The 18,045-nt window shown below is 37.8% G+C and overlaps 1 protein-coding gene across 3 annotated transcripts in view; it reads left to right on the top strand.

Moving 5' to 3' along the window:
* bcar3 (BCAR3 adaptor protein, NSP family member) overlaps nucleotides 1-18,045 on the top strand; it is a 44,030-nt gene that overhangs the window by 14,986 nt on the left and 10,999 nt on the right. The window contains exons 1-2 of one of the 3 annotated variants that reach the window (XM_072388984.1): nucleotides 5,671-6,119; nucleotides 16,765-16,893. In XM_072388984.1, coding sequence (XP_072245085.1) covers nucleotides 6,039-6,119; nucleotides 16,765-16,893 — 210 coding nt within the window. In that variant the 5' untranslated portion in view covers nucleotides 5,671-6,038. Of the gene's footprint in view, nucleotides 1-5,670; nucleotides 6,120-15,452; nucleotides 15,644-16,764; nucleotides 16,894-18,045 lie in introns of those variants that run through there. The other 2 variants (XM_072388986.1, XM_072388983.1) reach the window with 2 other exon arrangements.

Raw genomic sequence — 18,045 nt, 5'->3', positions numbered from 1 at the left:
TTGTTCCTGTTCCTGATAAATCATGCAGTCTGACACTTTGCTGTCCCTGTCACGCTACTTTAAATCATATTCACACACACACCACCTGAGTCTCAGCTTTCAGTGAAAGAGAGATGATGACTGAGAGGTGATCATTGTGTTAACACACCATCATCAAGCTGACATATGATATTCTTTACCACCATTGTTTCATTCTTGTTTAGGTCCTTATTTTATTGTCTTTGGTTCCAATCCTATATAATTTCTTCTTTATTGGCAAGGAAATCCATATATTCTAAGTGCATCAAGCACAGTACAAAGCAGCAATAGTGTACATGTGTATCCTATCTAAATATGTCTGAGGCACAAACAAAAGCGGTGATGACTGAAAACAATAAGCTGGCCAATAAAACGTCTCCTTCTTTAAAATATTCTGCCTGTTTTAAACCATAAATTGATATCAAACTAAATCCTTGTGTTATTTAGTTTGAACTAAAGCTAAACAATAACTGTTTACTTCTGATTCTAATTCTTAGATACATGGTCAGAACAAGAACACAACTAATGCAGCCACATTAAGAAAACATATATTATAAGGCAAAGAAATGATAGAAATTCTTAGAAATATAATAATGAAAGGTTTTACTTTAGTCAAGACAACAAAAAGGTATATGAGAAATGAGTATGAATTAAATGAGTCTGTGGTTACAGATGAGAGCTTAGTTGGTCCTCGTCCTCCCAGTTTTGATGATCTCGTTGGCCTTTAAACTCTGTTAATAAATAAATGAGCAGATATATGAAGAAGCCACAAGTTTAAATGAATGAAAATTACATACACAAATATGTGTAATAATATGTGTGTGCGTGTGTGTCTGTGATATTCATATTGTAATCTTGGATTTAGTGCCAGTGATGAAAATTCTGTAATGATAATCTAAATCCCCTCTGTCTTTCCTCATATCTATAAAATAAACTCTCATCATAATCTTGAACAGTAAAACTGCTTTGAAATTGTTTCATCTGTATGTTATATTTTTTGTTCCTTTATTAGATAAGACCGTATAGAATCTGCGCTCACCCTCTTTTTTTGTCCATCTACAATATACAATAACATTAATATATGTCAGTGTGTGTTTTTAATCACAACACACACACACACATATATATTTTCTCCATCTGTTTTCCCCATCCCCCAACCATCTCTATCCATGCATCAATCCATCCCTCCGTCTATTAGCTCATATGTTAGGATGCTGACACCTCAGCGTGAAAAGCAAACTCAATCCTTCCCACGAGAGCACGTTGCTAACCTCACACACACTAAAATCTACACGCACACATACACAAACAGCACACTGTGTGTTTTTCATTGGTCAAACTCGGGTTGTGAGTTAATGTCAACAGAGTGTGCTGCTCTTTGTGTCTGTGTGTGTTTGCCACATATGGAGCTACTGTATCCCAGGTATTATATAATATGTGTGAAACTGTAGCTGTCAGCTCCTCTCTGCAACTCCAGGTGTGTTTGCATTTCCAAAGAGGATGAAAACACACATGTCAATGTCTGTATGCCAGCAAAGACTGCACGGAAGGTACAGGTGTTCTGTGTCAAATCCCTGGAAAGGTCAAAAGTGCGCTAATGGTGTCAGTGCAGTGAGCCATGCATTGTCCTGTATGATCAGCTTATGTACAGCACAAGTGAGTAGGAATAGATGCATGCAGGGAAGGAAGTGTCTGTGGAGAACAATAGCATAAATATATCTCCTACTGAATAAACTTAAGGCCAATTTTTCCCCTTGTCGATATTCTTATTTCCAAAGCTGTTTGATGTCTTAACTCAGATTTGTATTAGACAAGCTCGTTTCCTTTTACAAGGAAGTAAAACAACAAGAATTGAGGTCAAGTCAAATTCACACTAAAGTGTTTCTTTGACCTGATGGCTGCATTGAATTCAAAACATTTATCACAAACACTGGAATTTACTTTAAGAGTAGATATTAAGTCAAGTAGTATTGTGAGGACATGAATGTGCCGAAGTTAGCATTGAGAATTCTACATGTGAGATATATATTAGTGTTGTGTTCTTTTTCCACTGGTTTGAAGTGGAAAAGTGTATGTCATATATTTTTCAATACATAACACTGCAACATTAAAACAAAAATGGGCTGGACAAGTCTCTTTGTTTTTGATAACAATATCTACATCTGTTTTTATGAGTTGAAAGCTGGAAAACAATTGGATAAGATGGATGCATTAGTTTAAGCAACATTTAATCTCTCATTTTCACTCAGGGCAACAACTCTGTGATATAACGGGTGGCAGTATGATGCACTGTAATCTGTGTCGTCTTTGATGACTTGAATGATTGATTCTTTGCGACTCAGAATGAACATAACTCCTCTTTTATTGAGCCCTTTTTTCTATTTTCTCCCACTTCTCTTCTTTCTTTTTCATTCCCACTCTGTAAGTTGAAGGTTGCTGTGCACCCGCATGAGAGAGCTTTAGAAAACAATAATGCTCTCTGTGTTTGTGTGTGTGTGTGGTCTCATGTTGCATTGGGTTAACGCTAAACATGGAAGACACTTGCCGTGAGGACATATGCATACAGACAGCAACAGGATATGATTGCATGTAACACTAACATAGACATAAGAACACTGATGATTTTTAGCTTAAAGCTCAAAAGCAGTAATCAAATGCTGTTCGACTCCTTCATCTTTGTATTGAGACACAATGGAAGTTTTAGAAAATTACACAACCTAGTGGCCGGTTTGAGCTACTACTAAAGACAGAAGACTGACGGAACCGGAGGCGTAGCAGTAGCAGTTAGTTAGAATACTGAACAACTTTCTGACATTCATTGGAACTTCATTTCAGTCTGTCAGTCTTTTTATTCATCTCTGTATGTGGTGATGATACACTGCACTCACAGGAACAAAACCATTATTGTTACTTTCATGTTAGGACATGTTAGGTCTCTAACTGTTTTGAACTGCGTACCAGACAAGAATGAAGATGCAGACGTGATGTTTAGATGTGGAGCTTCAGGCTTTTATAAAATGGTCATAATGCATGCTTATTAATACACTGATCACTTGCATAGCATTTGATCTGTACATCTAAAAACAAACGAATTTCTAGATTAAGAAATTATTAAGTGATTAAGAATGACTTATATTCTCATATTTTAGGTATTCTGGAAAGTGAAAGTGAAATTCTACCTGCAGTGTGCTTTTAGCTGTAATGTGTAGACTGTAGGGCATTACAGTCTACACTAGTCTAGTGTTATGAGGCAGAAAATGTTAAAACATTTGTTTATAGTTAAAGTTTGAAGTTTAAATGAAGTATACATCATTAAACACTCAGGGCTGACAGCGAATAATCAAGTTAACATGATCAAGCCCAGGCTCACAACAAACCTGCAATATCTACAGTATAGTATATTTTTACAGTATATACTGCATATATGCCTTTTGTTATATATAGGGAAGCATTCGTGTCATATGATGTAACATGTATCCTTCTATTTACTGACATTTGAGCATAACAATGTGTTAAAATGTTCCATTCTTTTGATAATTTCTTAACCTAACCACATCACTTTTATGCATAACCCTAACCAGCCACAGCTGATAGCAAAGTTGAAAAGGGAAAAGTCATTGAACAGAATCAGGTCAGATGGGACAGGAACTTGATTCTCTTGTGTGAAAGTGTGTAAAATAATGCCACCACCCATCCCTCCTACCTAACTGTTTTTTATTTAACAGTAATAGTTTTGCTATAATCCCTTTTTTAAAATTTCACATAATGCAAGAAAAGGTCTGTGACATTTTTGGAGCCATTTTTTCAGCATGCATAAGAGCAAAATGTAGGTGAAAGACAGCCTAAGGTGTATAACTATTTTTTTAGGGCAGAAAGTGTTGTCATTTTAATTCTTTTTAGCCTTTATTGTGAAAGTGCCACACAGTGAGGCTGTGTTGGCCAGTATGGCTGTAAACAAATTCACACCACTTACTGATCTGTCACAAACCCATCATGCTGTCAACATGACAAAAAATCATCTCTGCCAAGCAAACTTCCAACACATGTCAGGAAATTCTAATTTATGTACTCTACATTATCATTAGCTTGATATAATGACTAATTAACCTTACTTTTTATTCTACTGCTTTAATGCAACTGATTATCCAACATTACTGTTACTAGTAGAGTTGCATTATGGGAAAATGTGACATGCCAGACGCTGACCCCACAAAAAAAAAATTGCATGGAGAATATGCTGAACTCAGCCGTTCTTTTTTTTTACGATAAAGAACCCATCAAAGACGTACTCATGATTTATTTGCAACATAATAATCCCAAAATCTTCACTGATTCTTCTGAATCTCCACCCTGGAAACTTCATTTTTACATGACCAGAATAATCATATTTCATCCCCTATTTTGTAATGTAATTTGCTGAAGTGCCTGAAACAGCTCTGCTTCTATTTGACAGAAACAACAAACAGATAGAAATAGAACATATAGAACCTCAGCTCGCTGATTTCTGCCCCTCAATGTTTTTCCAAAGCATTCCTGGAACAACAGATATGTGTATTTTAAGGTGGACATTTAGTCTAGCTGGTGATTTGGGGCTGCTGTGGTCAAAAGTGGGGTGTGTACGTGTGTGTGTGTGTGGAGGTGGGGGGGCAGGGAATGTTCAACATGTATTTCCTTCCTGGATCGTCAGAGTTCACACTGTAATTAGTGGCAGAATATTCCTTCAACTAGTTGCTGCTGGGGTGTCACCCTTTTTTGTGTTTTTTTGTTGATCTGTATGTGACTCTTCATGTGTAGACTGGATTATGCTTTTACCGTATAGCCATTGCTCTTTTCATCCTTTTCTGTTTGTATGTGTGCACTGATGTGCACAGCTGTGCCTTTATTTTTGTATCCATAAGAGTGAGTACTTGTCTGTGTGTAGATTGGTGGGAAGGTTGTGTCAATTAACTAGAAAGTGTGTGTAATTGCTCGCCGCCATTAAGTTACACAAATGGTCAGCTGTTTATCAGCATCACTCTGCAAGACACACACACATGCACACACACAGCTCGCTGATTCTTTCCCCTTGTCTAGACGCTCATGCTGCTATTTTGTATTATTTTCAATACACAACAGTAGCTGATCCTGTAGACATTTCCAGAATGTTTGTTAGTGACAGACATGATTTTACAGAAATTTTCTGCAAGGTGCAAATCTAAATTAATGCTAAGAATTTTTTTTAGGAAAAAAATATTATTTCTAATGATTTTAACTCCGACTGCTGGGATAGGCTCCAGCCCATCCGCTACCCGATTAACGGATTGACGGTATAGAAAATGGATGGATGGATTTTAACTCCAGTTGATGTATTGATCAGCATAACCATCATCACATTTAACAGCAATGAAACCATTTTATACATTTCAGCTTTAAATTTCATATGTTTTGGCTCCCATGACTGACAAAGTAAGTGCTGTTAGGTGCAGTGTGTTTTATCCTACGATCATCCATGCGTTTTCAGTGGGAAAGAGAGGGAGATTTGGCCTTTGTGCCAGTCCCAGTCAGTCCAAACATGACTGGCTTAAACCTTACCACATGGCTCTTTCTAACATCCATATATGGAGCCTGGGGGTGGGGTGCTGGGGAAAAAGTGTAAGGGCGCAGTGGAGGATTCACTCTGCAGGGAACAGTGGAGGATAGAGGCAGAGATGACAGAATGATGGAAAGAGTAGTTGTCTTAATGGGGAGGCTGTGTCCTCAGTTTGAAAGGCTTTTTCTCAGGAGGATTCTGACTTATTACATTTTATTTCTATCAGTCTGAGTACACTGCAAATAGTCATTCATTTTTCTGTCTCTGCAATGGAGGTTTTTCTTGGAAGAAGCAAATGGGAATCGTCTGGCTCTTTCCCATTGATGAACTCATACAAGTTGAGCTCAAGGTCTCCACTCTGTGTGACCAGAGCTTGTCTGTACAGCTAAAGTAATTTAGCCTAAGGAAGCATTTCTAGTTTTGCAGTTGCAGTTGATAAAAGTTAAAAAGAATGTCAGAGCGATGCAACCTGAAGAACATGACAGCAGCTCTGTGTTGCTTCTACCACAAGAACTCTGTCATCAGTGGAAAGGTGAGACAAACAGTGTGTGTGAGGATGTGTGCAGGTAGTGATTGCTCATCTGGTGTGCCACTGAACTCATATTAGCATGTGTGCTTAAACTTTCAGTTTGCATGAAATCTGTCATGGAAAGTGCAGGTGTTTTTGTGCATGTTTGTATGTTGCAGTCTTGGTATTTTATTGCCATATTTTCATGCCTGAATTTTGTTTGATTTTACCGCAATAATAACATACAGTTTTCCTTTATGCAAGCATACTTTGCAGAGCTCCTTTTTTGTTGCTGTTGAAAGCAGACCACAGGAAACTGACCAGTCCACTAAAAGGCATGATAAAAAAAAAAGACAGCTCCATCTTGGTCTATAGAAAACAGTCTAAAAAGCACATGAGCAAAATCTGATCACACTGAATGGTCCTCCTCTTTCCCTCGCTCTCTCTGTGAGTTGAACACTGGGCTTTTATTACTCAGACCAGATGATTTCATAAATGACTGACTGTGTGACCCTCTTACTGAGTGTGTGTGTGTCCGTGTGAGATATATGTTGGCTTCATCCATAACTAGTGCTGTCAGACAGACAAGGCAGTGTGTGATGGTAAGGGTGAGACACAGATAGTTATAGACAGAGAGGTTCCAGGACCAGGGTGATAGTCCACATGCTGATGATAAATTACAAACTTATGGTGCTTTGTCTTCGATATATGACGTCAGTGAAATGTATGAATGTCATTAACTTAATTGGATGAAGCGAGCAGCGATTCAGAAGGCTGCAGTGACATAGTCTCTCCCTGTGTAGATCAGCCAGGAGGTTCTCTTCAGTTTGTTCTGTGCCAGTTACATCTGCTGTTAAAAGGTAGTGTGAGTCTGGATAAAGGAAAACACATGTTGATGCAAGGTGGAAATCTGTGTCACATGTGACGACTCAGGAATAAGTTCTCATCCACAGTTGAGTACAATTAAATAGCCTTTTACATTTTTTTGTGTTTTATGAATTTGATCAATCAGAACTGACCAAGCCTCTCTTCAAGATCCAAGAAGAAGCCCAATCCAATTTACCTTATTCAAGCTCTTGAAAAATACTATGACCTGGAAAACTCTGAATTTACACCAACTTATGAATTTGATGTACATTACTTTACACTGTCAGTGTTCTTGTAAAGTTCTACTTTTGTCATTTTTTTTGTCTCTCCAGCTATAGAGAAAACCAGAACAAAGTCGAAACTTAAGCAAAAAAATGCACAAAATATATATTGACACGCACTAAACACAAACCATAATATTAGCAATACAAAAATGCAAAATTGGAAGATTATTTACAGATATTAGGCTCTTGATTGACCCACCAAAGTCATGAATAAGAAATGCATGATTCACCTCTCACTAGTACACATGATAAAGTGAAATCCCCACAGGGTGCATGACACACTTACTAATTATTATTATTCAAGTTAGTTCTTGAGTGCACTGATTTTTTGCTGCGTATACTTTGTGCAATGACAATAAATAATCTAAATCTAAGCAACTGCACTGAAACTTACAGTCATAATTCTAAGTTAGGTTATTTGAAATTATTAAGTACGTCATCCAAGGAAACCTTTTATTCTTGATTAATGCCTGTAGTCTGTATGCCTGTAGATATATTCTGATATGATGTGTCAGATAGGATATAACATTCGTATTTTCAGAGTATAGTCTGATTAATTACATGTTTGCACCCTTCCAAAACCTTATTTCTATCCATATAAGTCAAAACATGGAGCACAAGCCTACAATGATTTCTCCCTGAGCCCAAAATTTCTTCTTCTTACTGCACGGGATTCTGCTGGAGCCGTTATTGCCAGAACTTGACCTGAAACACAAAGAAGCAACTAAATCTATGAAAAGAAGCCTTAAAAAGCCTTCTTAAAAAACAAACCCAAAGTCATTCACAATAACCGGACCTGGAAATGCTGGAGCCTAGAGCATGCATTGTGAAGCAGCAATGTTTTAACACAACATAATATTGAAACTGCAGTAGGCCGTAATAATGGGCTTACGGTGTACGTAATGCCTCTAAGATCTGCATACTTCACTTAGCTTCACTCACTTACTACTTATGCCAAATATGACCTTATTTGGATTGAAGCGATCAGAAAATGCTGTTCATATTGCAGCGTATTAATAAGAGTAAGGTCTTAATTGGGTTAATACTAGAATATTGTTGTGCTATGTAAATGTAGCCTGTGTTGCTTTGTGTCTATCTGACATGACTGCCAATGGCACTATGTGCTGAAGAGCAGGTTTAAAGTCATGCCAATTTCTATCAGTTGGATGTCTGGTATTGATATCATATGCTTAAAATCAAAAGCTCAAAGCCAAGTCTTACTTTACAAAATGCGACATTTCGTTAGTGAAAGGGCCAGTTTGAGTTAATAATGATGAAATCTCTAAGTTTTGTCTTGAGCACCTTCACAAAGAGCCTGTTGATGGAACATGACTTTTTATCTTCAGAGCAAGAAATGTACAATCATATAACAAATATTTCTGCCACTGTAATCCTCATCCTTTGCTTTTCAGTTACTCTTATCAGTTTTTTGCGTCAAATTCAACCTTCCCTCTACACTTCATCCATGCATGCCTCTTCCCTTGCCATCACTTTTCTTTTGACTCGAAAGAGCCTGGGGATTTATTCCATTGCCCTCAATACTGTCTTCTCCATCTGTCTCTTAGCGAGGTCATTTTTTAATACAGAGAGCCAAATTCCTCTTTCTGTGCCCATACGTATCAAGCCCTATACGTTTCTTCCACACTTATCCAAAGAGCCCAATGATTTATAGATTAATCTGAAAATTCAAATAGCAAAAGTAGCTGGAAGCATAAAGCAGCAACATTGTGTAGAAAGACTGACTTGAATAGCCTCCATCCATCTCTTCTCTAGTTTCTTCTCAGATTTGCAACCATGGTGCAGGGACTCACCGTCATTGAACAACAGCTGCCCTGAAGCCCTGATGTAGTGTTGTCAGTGATGCAGCCTTTTTGATCTTTTAACATTTTTGAAGAATACATATTTTTTAACAACAGGACTCTTGTCTTGGTCTTTAACATAAGTGCATTTGGTATAAAACATTAAATTAAAGAAGAGATTCGTAGTGAAGACAGACTCCTGCTGGAGTATCTCAGAGAGGGCACTGGTGATGATGGACCGTAGCAGTCCCAAAACGAGCAGTAAAGTGCTTCCTGTCTTAATCACAGGAAGATGAGTGCATTTAGTTGTGTGTAAACAGGAAAGGTAGGGGCCTTCTGATAATGGAGACAAGATGGGGAGATGCAGAAATCAAAAAGCTTTCATCAACCAATCTCAGCTTTGAATAAGTTCATCCAGTCAAATGTCAGAGAAAGATTTATGGGTGTTATTGTGAGACTCTCTCTCTACTACTGAAGAAATAAAATTTCACGAGCTTTGCAAAAAAAACAAAAAAACAATTGATATAATCACTTAAAGTGGAGGTTATGAAAAAGTTTTTGCTGAATAAGGGCACAGCATGAAATGGTTTTCCTTTGCCTTCTCCTTTATGTATTTCCCAAAGTAGCTGCACCACTAACAGTCATGTTACGACTTTTAAGAATTTCAAACATTTGCTAAAAACCATGAGAAATGTATTGTGACGTGCCAAAAAGAGACAAAACTCAGAAGAGATAGATGAAGGGAATAGGAAATCCCATATGAATAGCAGACCATAGTTGTGTTATTATAATGATGATAATGACTGTCCTTGTTAAACAGTTTTGATGGGTATCTATCTGTGGCAGCACTCTTTACATGCATGTAAGCATTGTAAATTAGTCTCATTAGAAAATGATAACAATGCTTACAAGAAGATGTCATTTCCAAGAAAAAAGATGTCCTGTATTTGTGTTACATGGGATACAAGTAAGAACATCTGCAATTTGCACGTAGTCTCCAAAATCTTCTGTTTGCTGTTTATTCATTTAAAACAAACTAAGAATTAGACTGAATGCTCTAATCCCCTCTGATAGCATTGCCAATAATCCCTGCTATGCTTTTACAGCTTAAAAGGTTAATTTAAGATTCAAATGAAATGCTGCCTCTTATAAGAATAATGTTAAATAAGAAAATAGACCATGTCAGAACCTGATTTGAGTCACAGCCTGGTGTGCATGTACAGACATGGTGGGTTAATATAGCTCTATGATACTTAGATACTAGCTCTGTATATGTATTAAATGTGACTACTGACATTGATTTTAATCACCTCTGTGAACTTAACCTTCTTTACAGCATCTGTCAAGCCTGCAGGAGCGGGCTTACATGTGTCTCAAATGTGAAGTCAAAGTGGCTTCTTTTTATCTAAGATTAACACAGACCAACACATAGTGTGACTCAAATTGGGACTTTGCTGCTTAACCCTTTCCCAGCTGAATGTGACAAGTCAAACCAGAACTCTGATTAAGGGGAAAAAATTCCCACCATGTCCCACCATAGACAGTTTTATTGTCATCTTCCGTTTGGTGCAAATGTCATTTGCTACAGTCTCTCTATTTTTTCATTTCTCAGCAGGCATTTTCTTGGAATACTTCAACACACATCAATGCAGATGATCAGTAAATTCAGAGTGTGAAAGGGAGAGTTTTTATTAAAATAATAAAACCTGAATCCAGGTCTTAGTCAGGATCCATCAGAATTCCCTTGTGCCATGGCATAAAATCACTGCAATGAGGCTGCAGAGGATTAACTGTGATTTACCTACAATTTACATTGTGGCTGCTGGATTACCTTCATGGTTTCCCAGAATTTTTTTAGTTGTGGTTTTAAACCTGCTTGTTGATTAAATTTGACTATTTCAATTCGTCAAAAGCTGCTGTTGATTTCTGTTAACATGACTCAAAGCTAGATCTTTCTAACCACCATTATGGCATGTTCCTTCATTGTATACCCGGTTGCTCACAACAATTCAGAACAGAGAGGATTTGGGCAAGATACAGATTATAATGTCAGCTATTGTTTAGATGTGCACAGGATTATAAGGAATCCAAGTTATTGTGCCAAAATGTTATTTGTCTACATACCAATTGAACTTAAAGACAAGCCGCTTACACAGTTGTGCTTTTCTCTAGTCTAAGTATCAAAAAGATGCAGTTTTGAACATGTGTATATCCAAAATCCAGACATGGTTGAAATCCCTGTGCTTTGTTTTTAGGGGCAGATTATACTAAATGCATGTAAGATAAATCAGAATCAATGACTTGTCAGTTAGATCGTTGTACACCTCCTTACTCACAAATATATATGTAGACTAGTATCTATGGATCAGCACATATTTTGTTACCTTAATCTGGAAAGCTGACTCATCAGTTTGTTTCAACAGTTGCTGAGAAAAAAAAAAAGAAAAGTGCAGCATTCAGTCGGCTACAAAAAAAATTCCTAACAAATCCTAACAGCTGCAGACTGGAAACATCACAGAGCAGCTGCAGTTTGGGAGATGCTCTGACCGAGTCCTTAAGCCATCACTATTAGGCCATTGTGAAAGTTGCCCAAATCTTACTCTTCCCCATTTTTCATGCTTCCAACACATCAACTTCAAGGACGTACTGGCAGGTACCATTGTAATGAGATAATTAATGGTTTTCACTTCATCTGTCAGTGGTCTGTGGCTGATCTTGTAGATCCTAAACAGGTTCTGTAAGGCCAGGTGTGTCACAGCTCATGTTTTGTTAACTCTTGTTTTCAGGTCATTCTGTCATGTTTTTAGATTCAGTTCTTGTCATGTTTCTCCCCTGCCATCAGCTTCACTCACGTCACCTGTTTCCTTGTCATCAGCTGCACGCACTCAGTAATCACTCCCCCCACAAAATTTAGTCTCCTGGCTTTCTCTCATTCATTGCAGAATCCTCACTAACCCTTCATGTCCTCACAAAAAGCTAAGTCTGGTTTTCTGCCTCATAGTCCTAGTCTTGTTTCAAAGTTATTTATTCCATAGTCTTGTGTTTTTTTTTTGTTTTTTTTTCCATAGTCTTGTTTTGTTTTCATAGTCTTGTTAATTCACCGTTTGAGTATTTTGATAATCCGGCTCAGCTGCGCTTTATGTTTTTGCCTTGTTCCCTGTTTTGTTTTTGGAATAAACCTTTTTTGATTTTGAAAGACTGCATCTGGGTACTACCTCTCACCACCACTCGTGACAAGGTGAATGTCACTGGATCACACAACACATTTAGTCTTATTTACTCTAGAAGGTGCCATGCTTTATGGTCAGTCACAAGGATATTAACCTGTGAAAACTGTCGAATAGAGAGAGGAAATAAGACATTTGTAAATGCTGGATGCCATAAAGGGACAGGTTTAGTCCAGTGTGTTGTTACTGCTGTGTTGTGGTCCACACACACAGGATGGCACAGTATAAATGTGACATCGCTCCGAGGATGACATCATATTGCAGTGCAGCCTATAAAAACTACTCTTCCATGTATCGTTTCCTTCTCCCCATACTACTGTCACCTCTGTATTTCATTTGGTTAATGCCATCTCTCGTTCTTCCCACCTCCTTACCTTTTTCCTCCCTTTTTTTTCTGAGTTCTTTCACTGCACGGTTTCTTAATTCTGATGTACAAGGCCAATCAATGCTATTCCCCCATTTACATTTCTGTTCAGCTCTTCATATATGATGAGTGACCTTGCCACTTTACTACTCTTCAGACTGCTGGCAACATGTCTGTAGGTGTAAAACCATTTCACTGTGGCTGCTGTGATAAGTGCTACAGTCATAGATGTGAGTGTAATCAATACCAAAGCTATATAAGCAAAGATTAATAGTAATCCTGGCACTTCTGTTTCAGTTAATCCAGTTCAGCTTCGGCAGTTCAAAACTCTCCACATCCAGTGCAGCAGGAAAAACATGCTGCCCCGGTAGTTTGTTTGGGGTGTACCAAACTACTTGACAATGCAGAATGAAAGAATGAAAGAACCGACGAAAAGCAAAACATAAAGTGAAACTAAATACAGGTGCAGTGACCTCTTTTTATTTCCTCCTCTGTCCTACCTCACCTAGCCTAATGTGTAAAATACTGGGGTTACAGTTCAATCCAAGGCTCCTCCTTCCCAAATATTGCATCCTTGTGCAAAACGCAATACTCCAAATTGCTCCTGAACATCAGGCCAGTGTTACAGTCACACTATGTAGTAACTTAAAGTTTTGATTTGATGTTAGAAAACTACAGAAAATGAGTCTCTGCACTCTGGATCCAGGAGTGAAATCAGAACAACTTAAGTGATCTAGTTGTGTTAATTATTTTCTTTTTATCAGCATATCTAACTCACTCATCACTTGCTCATATCCACAAACAAGCAAAATAAATTAATCTGTTTGCTTCAATTTTGAATTCAATAAATTGGTATAAAGGTGTTTATGCATTTAGCAGACACTTTTATCCAAAGCAACTTACAGGTAGGCAGATAGGATAAGGGGGCCTTGCCTAAGGACCCCTACTAGAGATAGGGGTACCTTTCATGCAGGGGATTTGATCCCAGGTCACCCACATGAAAGGTGGCAATCTTACAACTACACTATCCAGTAATGAAAATCACTCGCTGTGATTTCTCAGATGATACAGTCTATGGAAAAAAAATCAGATATTGTGTTGAAAATTCCAGAATTTCTCTGCAGAAAATAGTCATATAGTTTACATTGTCAGATTTTACTTGAGAATTGATTAATTTTTTAATCGAAGCAGATTCCCCACAATGAGCCCAGTGCAGGTTCAGGACGTGCCTGAATGACACTTCGGTCCCACTGCTGCACCAACACGCACACGTATGCCACGAGTCATGCTACACCGGTTGGTTGCTCTGATTTAAAGTGGAAACAAATGAAATCAGTACATGTGCATTATGGCGCCAAGCCTGCAATGTGTTGTGCTGTTTTCTGAGTTCAAGTTGTAATATGATATGTTGATTTCCTTTCATGTATGGAGGCTGAGGGCAGAAGAGTCTATTGTAATGACTTTAGCGAGAGAGATGGGAAGACAAAAAAAATATGAAGAAGAGAGGTATAACCACAGAGAGACGGTAAAAGATACGGAGAGGAGAGGACACAAGGTTTCAGTTTCATGAGGACAATTAAAGACACATCTCCAGTTTTATGCAGGAAAACAAGTCCCTTTTGGATGCGTTCGTATGTGTGTGTGTTCATGTCGGCACTCCTACAGCTCATGAGCTTTCGGTCTGCCTTGAACCTCTTCATCCTTGCAAGTTTTCTTTCTATTTGGTTCACAGTGTGGCTTTAAAACTGGTACACCACAGATATGACTATTCACTTATTCCAGTGTGACTGAGCATGATCAGTTGAGACATTGCAATGAGATATCTCCACACTGTTTACATTTAATGAGGTGTTTATGCATTTAGCAGACGCTTTTATCCAAAGCGACTTACAGGTAGGGTAAGGGGGTCTTGCCTAAGGACCCCTACTGGAGGTAATATCTTTCATGCAGGGGATTTGAACTCAGGTCTCCCACATGGAAAGTGGCAATACCACTACACTATCCAGGTGAAACTGAGAAATTTGGCAAATTTTCTGGCCTTCTTGATACATTCTTTACTTCTGTCTTATAGCTTCAGTGGCTGTGGTTTCAGTATCTGCAAGCTTTGCATATCACAAGAAGTTTTTTTTCTTTTTTCAATTATTCCCAAGAGTGTCCCTTATTGACTCTTTAATATTGATAGTTATGGTAAACATGGTAAATATGAATATTTTCTTTTTTTGTATCACCAGTCATCGTTGGCTCCTTAAAACTAGGTTTATTTGACATGCAATATAAATAATCCATAAATATGTTCAGTTATTGAGCAAAAACTGTCTACCATTATGCAAAATTTCCCCAAAATGCAAAAGATTACTGATTATCCTCTTTGGTTGAGGACTAGGAACCATATCCATGGATGGTAGATCAAATTAAGGGTACTGTGTATCGACTTTCTTTCTGCAGCGTAACATTGCAAACTCATAAAAAAAGGTGGGATAACTCTTCAGAGAACTTACACAATCAGAAACTCCTGAAAGTGCGAGCAGACATCTCTTTTCATCGATATTCTTTAAGGCAGTAAAAAGTGAACAGAATAAGAAAGCAAGATGTCTTTATTTAAAAAAAAAAAAAGGTATTTCCACATCCTGTTTACGTCAGGCTGGAAGTTATAGTAACATGCTAAAATGTACAGACTTCAGGGAAGTGTTTGCATCACTCAAGTGGGTGTGTGTTTACGTGCACCAGGTGAAGGTGTGTATGGAGGCAGGTCCAGGCAAGTGGGTGGTTTGACGACTATGACATCACACTTCGTTTCACAAGGCGAAGCCGAGGGAGGAGGCGAACAGGAGCAAAATCACACAGGAGACTGCGTGTCGGCATGTTGTTTGAGAGATTGTGTGAGAAGACAGTGCATTTGAAAAGTGAGCCGTTTAATACCGGAGATTAAGATTTGTGTATGTGTGATGACGTTCATGTTTATAGAGGAAAGGAAAGGGGCACAATGGAGAGACCCAGCAGCTGTCATGTAAGTGTGGGTTTGGAGTGGGTTGCAATGCAGGTGGTTGTGCTGATTTCACATCCTGTTAGGATCAGATCCTCTATCCTTTGCTTCTGAGATTTCCAAACTTTCTGAGCTCTCTGTTGATATTGAATTCAACCATCAATTATTTTAGTATTTTTAACTTTGAAATATGCCTGTCCTAGCCTTGTGATATCTTATGTTTAGAGTGACCTTTAGTCAACTTGGTTTTATATGTGTTTTTGTTTTGTCATTTGTTGAGTAGAAGAATGTGACTACTACCAGTATTTTAGTAATACTAGTTGTGGTGACAATGGTAATGTTAGAAGATAATGTAAAAGAAGAGTTGTGGGAGCAACAGTGGTGGCAGTTGTAGAAAAATTATATTCAATGGTTACTACCTAATTTGGAAGAATTATGTCTTGAAGGATCTTCTGGTTCAACTTCAGTTTTTGGACAGAAAGCTTCAAGTTATCTTCAAGCATTCTTTGATTAAAAATGTAGAAAACTAACTGTAAGCTGCCACAGGCCTAAGGCAGCAGGACAACACTAAATCATGACATTTCTGCCACCATGCTTTACACTTGATATGAGGTACTTTTGTTGAAAATATGTTTTCGATCTTCACCAAGTGTGGCCAGACAAATCTATCTTTGATTTGTTGAGAGCTTATTATTCCAAAAGTTATGATCTTCGTCTGAATGTTATTCGGAAAAGCTGTGCAGTTTTTATTCTCATTCATTTTCTTTTTTGACGGCATCATCTTTTTCCTGGTATGCCTTTCATCCAGATCAAATAAGAGCAAATAAAATCTGTTTGACTGTAGATGCTGCACTTACTCCTTAAATACACCTGAAAGATAAATGTTGGGATTTCTGAATAGTCATTTAAAACATTTGTCACATGTAGATATAAAAGTTTGATAAATGTATAGGCTGTACTCGTTTTTTTTTTCATTTGGCTTACAAGTTTTTAGCTTATGAGGGAAATGAGGAACTAATTTGAAATTCAGTTCTTAGCTGTCATTGCAGACATGGATGGGTGCATTGATGAAGACGTTGTCATCACTTTGTTCTTGTTTTCTAGCTACTAAAGCAGCTGGTTTCTGTATTTCTGTTTTATTGCAGTTCTCCAGAGATCAGTTCATCCTGGACTGCTCGTCAGAGAAACTTCGCAGAGAGCTCGAGGAGGAGCTGAAGATGAACTGCGAAGAGCCGAGAAGTCATGCTTGGTACCACGGAGCAATTCCCAGACAGGTAACGCACCCATGCTCATGAATCTGAGTCATGAGTCCCTCCATTTGAAAGTCTGTTTAAAAACGTGTTGAACCTGATTACCTATTATTAGACTGCCATATTGCACACACAGTGATTACAGAGAGATTAAATCTTAAAGAGAGGCCTCAGCAGCACACTGAGGTTGTAACCTTAGGTCAGTGTATAGAAAGCCTTAAATGCCATACACTCTTGTGTTGACTATATGTGTGAGTGTGTGTGTGAGAGAGAGAGAGTGAGAGACTGTGTGTTCTCCCTGAAAGCCAGCACTAAGATGTAATCGTTTTTAATAAGCTGCTTCCTTTGGCTAAACTAAACTACCATTATACACTACACAAACACTTAATTAAAGTCTTGAGTTGTATATGAGGGGTTGTGTGTTTGTGTTGGAGAGAAACAAAAGAGAGGCTGTAAATGTAGCAAGACTGAAATGGAAGTGAAGGTTTTTGAGCTGATTTGCGACCATATATGATTTATTTTTTTTATTAAATGCTTAGTGGAATGTTTTCATGGATTTCATGCCCCACATCTCAGCTCTGCTTTTCATTGTGTGTTGATTTAACAAACTGCATATGTTCCTGTTTTTTCAGTGCTAGAAGCTAAGGGCAAGTGAGTTTTGTGCTTGGTATTGTACAAATAATCATTAACTGATAATGAACATCTTTTTCAGTCATTGAGTATGAAAAATTTGAAAAAAGTGCTTCTAATGTCACATTCAAACTGTCCAACAATTAAAAAATAATGACTCTGTCATACATAAATAAGTCTTTTAATTGATTTTTATTTGACTGAAAGATTAATAAAAGCATTGAAATATACATATAGAATGTGACTGAAAAATAAACTGATTAAATCTAGTCAGTTTGGCTTTAAAAGTCATCAAGTTTTCCCTTTAGATATTAAAGTAAAAACACAACTGATTTTATGCATATACTGTGAAGTATGTCTCTAACTGTATAAATGGTAACAGGTGGAGGTTTTTTAATATCTTAAGTAAACATTGCAGACCAGCCGACACTGAGTTCATGAAAATGGTGGCGGTGAAACAGACTACCATTATTTGATTTAATTAAATGTTTGAACTCTAAACAACCACTATGTGCCACTGTGTGTGTGTATGTGGGGCCACATGTA

This window comes from Leuresthes tenuis, unplaced genomic scaffold (genome assembly GCF_036924035.1).
Source record: "Leuresthes tenuis unplaced genomic scaffold, fLeuTen1.0.hap1 SCAF_7, whole genome shotgun sequence".
Lineage (NCBI taxonomy): Eukaryota > Metazoa > Chordata > Actinopteri > Atheriniformes > Atherinopsidae > Leuresthes > Leuresthes tenuis.
Note: the sequence above shows the minus strand (reverse complement) of the source record. Positions and strands in the feature narration are given on the sequence as shown.